The following is an 8,223-nucleotide window of genomic DNA, read 5'->3' on the forward strand; positions in this document are numbered from 1 at the left end:
GGCTGTACGCTGACAACCACCTGACACCGTTGATCAATGCCTTCTTTCAAGCCTTCGTGCGTGCCGTTCTGAACTTCTGATGGATCGGAAGCGGGAGATAACAAGTCGCAGCGGCCGGGCAACGCGGAACAAGGCGGGTGGATACGTGCTCTTCGGTGCGCGCCCATGCTGTCGACCAGATAGAAATATGGGTATCCTAGTCGATCAGAGAAGACTTGTGAACCAGCTCCTGTTACGATTTTCTTTCCTCTTTCGTTTTTGAACTTTAGTATACTACTGGGACAGACTGAGAAACCAATCTGTCTCCTCGAATATACTACTATTACATGCTGCATTGCACTATTGCAGCGGCCTGCCTGCACAGGGGAATGGGTAAAGAAAAATTTAAAAGATCAAAGCTCGAGTATGTTATTTTATTTTTCCTCAATACTTTAAGCTTCGAGTTTTGGGGAGTTAAGATGGGAGACCATGTTCCGTTCAGTAGGAAATGATGTCCTTGCATTGAGTCAAAGTCAAATCAAAGATAACTTAAACTATTTGAGAAAACTGTGAGCATACAGACTTGACGGTTGACGCAAAACTGCTTAATTTCCTTTTCATGGGAAGCTGTGGAGAGACAACTGTAGAAGAGATCCCCGGCCCATTAGCTATGCCTCTAGAGAGAGTGAGAGACTACCATCATGGGCCGAGATTGCAGGTTGGGCTTAATGGGCCGAGCGACGTGTGTCCCAGGCAGGGCCCAAATGCCCAATGGCTAGCTGGGCCGAGCGAGCCTCGAAATCCAATGCACGCATAAACCCAACCGACGCATTTGGTCGCCTCTGCGTCTCTGCGATGCTATTTTTGGCATAGCTGTTTTGGAGGTGCGCCAGCAGGCAGGGGCCGTCCCCTCCGTCTCCGGCCCTCGCCATTACCGCACTCCCACATGGGAGCGAACGCCGAAACGGGCCGAGGGGACGGGAGGGAACGTACGATGTGAAAATTCCCCCACAGGCGCGAGAGAAAGGGAGCCACGCCGCGCTCCGGCCTGGATCGACCAGCCGCCGGATCCCTGTGGAAATCCCCACCCGTAGCGCCGGATCATCGTGCCCAGCTTGAGCAGGAAGCCGGGGAGGCGTGACGGCCGGCCGGCATTCCCATTTCCTGGGATGGCCCCGGCCTCCTCCCCCTCCTCGTTCGCCGGCGCCGCGTGCTTCGTCCTGCTCCTCGTCCTCGCCGGCGCCTCCGTTTCGCACGGCTCGTTTCTGGGCAGGCGCGTTTTGTCAGGTGTCTCCGGCCCAGCCCTCTCTTTCGGTGACCTGAATTTACTCAGCAGAAGCAAATAGAGAATTTTTTTCCTTCTAGTTTTATGATCGAGATTGGTAGGCACGCCGGCTGATATTGATAATAACCTGCGGCCCTGAATTCGAGCAGATGAACAAGCCACGGGGATAGTGGCTCTATGGAGGAGATCGCTTGCCGACGCTGCTCCTCCACCGAACAACTCCCTCGTCTTGGCCTCGCAAAGAACTCGCCGGAGCGACCCCTTCGCCAACCTCACCGCGTACACCGGCGGCTGGAACATCAGCGACCAGCACTACTGGGGTGTACGGCAAGCCATGTCCCCAATCCTACTCGCAAGTTTCAGCGTCCCATGCGTTCGTCTCACCTTCTTCCATCCTGCCCGACCCCTTCTCTCTGCAGTCCGTGGCGTACACCGCGGTTCCCCTCTTCGTCATGGCCGTGGTGTGGTTCGTCGGCTTCGGCGCCGTGCTGCTCATCATCTCCTGCTGCTGCTGCTTCTGCGGGGGCAAGGACGGCGCCTACTCGCCGTGCTGCTACTTCACCTCCCTGGCGTTTCTCATCATCCTCACCATAGCGACAATGTGACTACATATTTCTTCACCGATGCATGATTCAGCTCAGGGTACATGATTCAGTATGTGCTGACGATTGTATTCGTTCCCTTCAAAAAAAAACTGCCGATTTCAGCACCGGGTGTGTGATCTTGCACTGCGGTAGCGATCTCTTCCACCACAGCTCGATCAAGACCGTCGACTACGTCGTCGGGCAGGGCGACCTGACGGCGGACAACCTGAGGAACTTCGCCGGCAGCTTGGCGGCGGCGAAGAACATCACCATCGACCAAATCTTCCTCCCAGCTGACGTCCAGCGGAAGATCGACATCGTCGAGGAGAAGCTCAACTCCTCGGCGAACGAGTTCTCCACTCGCTTGCTGGAGAACTCCATCAAGATCAAGAAAGTGGTGAACCACATGTGCGTGCCGCTGCTTAACACGATACGTTTCGCTTCAAGTCACTTTTCTTGGCCTCAACCGATACCAAAATGTGCTTCCATTTTTTTATTTTTTATTTTTTTTGCTGATTTCAGGGAGCACGAATTGATGGCTGCTGCCGCTGTAATGGGTGGCCTTGCGGTATTCGGATTCCGTAAGCGTTACTCGTGTTTCAGCTACCGGAGCCCTCTGATGTCCCGATCTGAATCCTGAACGTTTTTTTTTTCTCCTTTTTGCAGTGTTCTCCATACTGGGGTTGCGGTTCCTTGTCTCCATGTAAGTAGTGTTTTCATTCATGTCATTGTCATGACCCTGCAGTTCCTGTCTTTTTTTTTTTCTCATCAAGAGACATGCATCTCTGCAGATTGGTGGTCTTGGCATGGTTCAATCTCACCGTCATCCTCATGACCTCCGGCGTTTTCCTTCTCTTGCACAAGTAAGCAAAGCAACACGTTCAGTTTCTGAATCCTGAACAATCTTGGAGATGCAGAGTGAGGAAAGGCTAATGTGGCAAATGGCAGCGTGGTGGGCGACACGTGCGTGGCGATGGACGACTGGGTGACCCACCCGCAGGCGCACACGGCGCTGGACGACATCCTCCCGTGCATGGACGTGGCGACGGCGAACCTGTCGCTGTACCGGAGCCAGGAGGTGACGGCGCAGCTGGTGGCGCTGGTGAACAACGTCGTGGTCAACATCTCCAACCGGGAGTTCCCGCCGGGGCTCCTGCCGCTCTACTTCAACCAGTCGGGGCCCCTGATGCCGGTGCTGTGCAACCCCTTCAACCCGGACATGAGCCCGCGCGCGTGCGCCCCCGGCGAGGTCGACTTCAAGAGCGCGGCGCGGGAGTGGAAGCGGTTCGAGTGCCGGACGGCGGGGCAGCCGGGGGCGGAGGTGTGCGCGACGCCGGGGCGCCTGACGCCGGCGGCGTACGGGCAGATGACGGCGGCGACGAGCGTCAGCCAGGGGCTGTACGAGTACGGCCCGTTCCTGGTGCAGCTGCAGGACTGCTCCTTCGTGCGGGAGACGTTCCTGTCCATCAGCGACAACAACTGCCCGGGCCTCGAGCGCTACAGCCGCCACGTCTACGTCGGCCTCATCATCATCGCCGGCGCCGTCATGCTCTCCGTCGTCTTCTGGATGGTGCACACGCGGCAGCGCCGGCGGCGCGCCATGCAGGTCCAAGCAGCTGCGACTGCGACGTCGTGACGGCGGCTGCCATGCCATGATCGAGCGCTTCTTCGTACGTGAAGAAAGTCCCTCTGCTTTGACTCTGATTGAGCTGTATGCAATTGGCATTTGTGCGTATGAATGAAAGTGAAAGCGAAAGCGAAAGATGACGCATGGTTGCTGTTGCTGTCTCGGGTGTTTGGCTATGGCAAAATATTTTGCCAATGACGCATGGGGAGGGGAACAAACGTGGGCTGTTCAGAGTTGGGACGACGCCTGTGAGCTGGACAACAAATGCCCTGTGTTCTAGTAGTACCGTGGGGCATTTCATCAAGTTCCCTGTGTTGGCCCTTCTGATTTTCCGGTGTACTAGAAGAACATGAAAAATACCTATACAACCATAGGTAGCTGTTGGCTGTTGCGTTTGCATCTCGCAAGAATTTTGTGCGAGGCCTGTTGTGTCACAGACGCTTAAATAATTGAGACTACCAAGTGACCATTCACAGGCCCGACAGTATTAGAGGTGATCGTGACCACACAGACTGAATTCCACTTGACCACACAGGGTTCAGACACCGCAGAGCATGTTTGTTTAACCGTCTCCTTCACGGCTTCCGCCTTTTTCATTTCTACGAAACCACATGTTTCCAAGGTCAAAAAGGAAATGTTCTTTCTATGATTGAAAGTAGTAGCAGAAAGCACTGTATCTTCAGAATGTGCAGGCCCTGCTCGCAGCCATTTGCCTACGGGCGAAGTTATTAAGCGTGATACGATGCAGCACTAGCTCGTGCTGATCAACCAAAGCAGAGTACATACGTGACAAAAAAGTCACAGGCACCAACTGTGCCGTGCCGTGCCGATTGTCCAGCCTGGAGAAACGGACGGCCCGGATCACCCCATCGTTCTCCATCATACGCGACATGCAATGCAAGCGTACATGATTCCAGAGAAAATGCACAGCCCGTCTGGGTCCGGCCGATTACCCACTCCCCGTGACTTCATATAAACTCTCAGCTCCTACCCCGATCGCCAGCGGCCAGAGACCAGATCACGCACGCACAGCCGCAGGCAGCAGCAGAGCGCGGCGGAGCCAGGCGAAGGCGCGCGGGCAAGGGCATGGACTGGCACGCGTGGCTGTCGGGCGCGCCGCTGGAGCCGGCGCTGGCGTACGAGTACGCGCTGGTGTTCGCGCGCAACGAGCTGGACGCCGGCGACGTGGCCTTCCTCGACCACGAGCTCCTCCTCAGCATGGGCATCTCCGTCGCCAAGCACCGCCTCGAGATCCTCAAGCTCGCCTGGCGCGCCCGCCGCAGGTCGTCGCTGGCCCGCCGCCTCCTCGGCCGCGTCGCCAGGTGCGTGCGCTCTCTCGTGCGCCGCGGGGACGGCGGCTCCACGGCGCTCGTGCTGGTCCCGAGCCAGCAGCAGCCCGACGACGGCCGCAGCCCGCGGGGCGCGGGCGTCCCAGCCGCCAGGCAGCGGCGCCGCGGCAAGGCGCTGAGGCGGGCCGCGTCCGAGCCCAAGGGGTACGCTCCCAAGGCCGCCATCGGCGGCAGGGCCGCCGCCGCCGTGCACGCCGTCGGGGACGTGGACAACGGCGACGAGATGGTCAGGTGGGACCGCCTGTTCAAGGACCTCAAGCCCAACTGACGCCGCCACGAAAGACCTCATGATGATCGAGAGGTGCAGGGACGATAATCTGTATCTAGTGTGCTAATGGTTGTGCTTGTGTTTGATGAGTGAGTGGTGTTGGTTTGCTCTACTCCGTGTCCAGTCCCGTTCATCTTGTTGCATGTATAGTCTGCATAGTCTATGATAGGAACTGGCCGTCGGACGTCTGCTTTGGTTTGGTTTGATTTGATTTGCCGTCCCACGGTCTTAGGCTGTTCTGTTGTTGTCATGCTGTATAATAAACATGGTGATCTCTGCTTCTGTTCTTTGCAGTTTGCACAAACAATATTGCCATGCAATTCGAATCGAATTACTTCACAGTTTATTTAGTTTGTTTTGGTTCTCTCGGAGTTCCATACATGACGATGAGCTATTTCGGAAGTAGAAGTTGGCGTTTCAAAGTTCAACCCAACATCGATTCAGAGGTTGGTCACTAGCAGACAGTTCCCCTGCAGTGGTTGCTCGTAGTTTAGTCCGGGCAGTTGGTACCAAGTCCCAACAGTGCGCCAGTACAAAAGCAACACATACTCCACACAATCGATCAAGCGGGGCCATCAGTTGGCTTGGAAGGGTTTTTTTTTTTTTTGAAAAGTAAGGCTCGCAACTTCTTCTTGGCCATGTTTGGTTGGAGTGTGGAAAAATTTTGATGTGAGAGGAATAATACTTTGACTACTAATTAGGGGTATTAAATAAAGTCTAATTACAAAATTACTTCCACAACTGTGGTACTGTAGCAGTTGCTCTAGCTAACGAGGTCTTTGACCGCATGATTAGAGGATGATTGAGCGCGGTTACTGTAGCATCACTGTAGCCAATAATGATGAAACTTGGTTCATTAGATTCGTCTCGAAAAGTTACACTCATTCCTAAAAAGGTTTTGTAAATAAACTTCGTTTAGTACTTCATGCATGCATTCGTCTTTTTTTGCAAAAGTTTTCATCCATTCATCCAAACACGGCCCTTGCTCGTGCCAGGCTTCAGCGATCTGATTCACGAACGACAGCCTGCGCTGTCTAGTGTAACTTCCAAAGGACGTTACCCAGCACCAGCAGTCAGTAATCCGTACGGCGTTGTACGAGAAACTACTGCATCCAACTAACAGCCGTACAGCAATTCACACCCTCAAGACAAAACAGTACCAACACTGTTGCAGTTTGATTGTTTCAGCCCATTTTGACAGCTGTGACCCCAAGCGGATTTAACTGATGTAAAAGCGGTTAAACGTTTCATGCGTCCATGACGCACTGATGTGTGCTTGAACCACCATGAAAAAGACCCACGTGAGGAGTTCCAACAAAGAAATCATCGAACCCAACTGTCAGTGCTGACTTATTGTTTTCATTTCCCAGGCAAACTACGGACTGGCACCCATACAGTTCAGTACTCCTACTAAATGGGGAATCCAAATGAACAGGAAGTAATTAGCAGAATCAATACTGTACTCAGTTACCCATTGTTAAGACAGCTGCGCAAGCTTCGCTTACATTGTTGACCAGAATTGTTTCCGTCTCTTTTATGCAGAAGAAGGGGATACTAATGATCCCACATCTGCCTCATCATTCTCTCTGTTTTCTTCATTTTACCAGACCTGATGAGCCCACATCTGAATCATGAAGTTGTTACTGAGTTTGGTTGTGCCATTTGTTAGGTACTCAGGGCAGTGACAAAGTGGTAAATATGGTAATAGCAGCTACAGTGCGAATATGAGGCCATCCCCTTATAACATTTCAGGAATCAGGACAGCTATCCAAGTATGAATGTATGATTTGAAATCGCCACCACATCCAGAGTGAAATTCATTTACTTTGAACAAGCATACGAGGCAGGAAGCAGTCACCCACAAAAAAAATGATAAGGAAAGGTAATCGCCCATAGCAATGCATTGTTTACATTTATTTCTTCACTAAACTGAACCGGGGGGGGGGACCAACGTATTTCATTAAGAGGAAGTGACTTCGGCTCCTCACCCGGCCGGAAAATCCCGAGAAACCCCCCGAACTCTGGCTCATGTCCACAAGACACAAGGGACAATGCCTGACCATGTCTTGTGGCTAGACCTGGGCATGGGCTGCCCGACCCGACGGACCCGACCCAACCCGCCCGAAAATAGCCCGACCCGACCCGAAGAGTTTGATGGGCGGGCTCGGGTCAAAATTTTTGACCCGGTATGACTGACGGGCCGAGCACGGGCTAAAAATTTTGACCCGAAAAACCCGAAGGAACCCGACATTTTACATAGGCCCGGCCCGACCCGACCCGGCCCGACTGGCTGTCGGGTCGGGTGCGGGCTCAATTTTACGGCCCGGCCACCGGGTCGGGTCGGGTCGGGCACGGGCCGCTAGAAAAAACACCGGGCTTTTTTTGGCCCGACCCGAACCCGACCCGGCCCGGAGGATGCCCAGGTCTACTTGTGGCAAGCATAGCGAAGAGGATTTTTTTACCCCAAACACCGAAAATTCGTCTCACGAGGTAGGAACCTTAGGCTCACTAAATTGCACATATCAGCTTATATCCTACTGTTGATCAGTCATGCTTTATGCAATCCTGGAGCACAGGAGAGCAGTTATATACTTGCACCAAGCTTTTGAAACGAAGTGAAAACCATATAAAACCCTTTTGCCTGCCTAAGTCAGTAACAAATGTCGTGGCATTGAGAATCTGATTTTTCTATATAAAGTTCCTAAGATATAGATAGCAGACCAATATCAGTAAATTTATCTAGGTATGACCATAACTTTATGAATCAGGTAAAGGCATTGATGAGATTTCAACCTGAAGGTTAAAACCGTAAATTATACAGGTTGACTTTAGAGGATCAAATGACATGTCAAATAGTAGCTTCTTGAAGACAGAGCTATCAATCTAGGAGTAGCATTGATGATTTTTGTACAGAACAGAAATTAGATGCGAAAAATTTGCGAAAGGTGAAGCTGAAAATTACTGTAGCGCTTTTCGTTTGTATGTGATAAATATTGTCCTACCATGGGCTAACTAGGCTCAAAAGATTAATCTCGCAACGTACATCCAAATTGTGCAATAAGTTGTTTTGTTTCCCCACATTTAGTGTTCCATGCATGCGTCATTTGTTATATTTAATGTTTCGATGTGAC

At 52.5% G+C, this 8,223-nt stretch overlaps 2 protein-coding genes across 2 annotated transcripts; both read left to right on the forward strand.

Moving 5' to 3' along the window:
- Positions 1 to 852: 852 nt before the first annotated feature.
- LOC120641956 lies at positions 853 to 3,612 on the forward strand. The gene is made up of 8 exons (XM_039918309.1): positions 853 to 1,266; positions 1,414 to 1,586; positions 1,684 to 1,865; positions 1,972 to 2,256; positions 2,371 to 2,429; positions 2,515 to 2,551; positions 2,640 to 2,711; positions 2,797 to 3,612. The coding sequence occupies exons 1-8, from the start codon at positions 1,149 to 1,151 to the stop codon at positions 3,482 to 3,484; spliced, it is 1,614 nt and encodes a 537-aa protein (XP_039774243.1). The 5' UTR covers positions 853 to 1,148; the 3' UTR covers positions 3,485 to 3,612.
- Positions 3,613 to 4,442: 830 nt separating this feature from the next.
- Positions 4,443 to 5,396, forward strand: LOC120641957. The gene has a single exon (XM_039918310.1). It carries the CDS (start codon positions 4,562 to 4,564, stop codon positions 5,090 to 5,092), a length of 531 nt encoding a protein of 176 aa, XP_039774244.1. The 5' UTR covers positions 4,443 to 4,561; the 3' UTR covers positions 5,093 to 5,396.
- The last annotated feature ends 2,827 nt before the right edge of the window (positions 5,397 to 8,223 follow it).

This window comes from Panicum virgatum, chromosome 7K (assembly GCF_016808335.1).
Source record: "Panicum virgatum strain AP13 chromosome 7K, P.virgatum_v5, whole genome shotgun sequence".
Lineage (NCBI taxonomy): Eukaryota > Viridiplantae > Streptophyta > Magnoliopsida > Poales > Poaceae > Panicum > Panicum virgatum.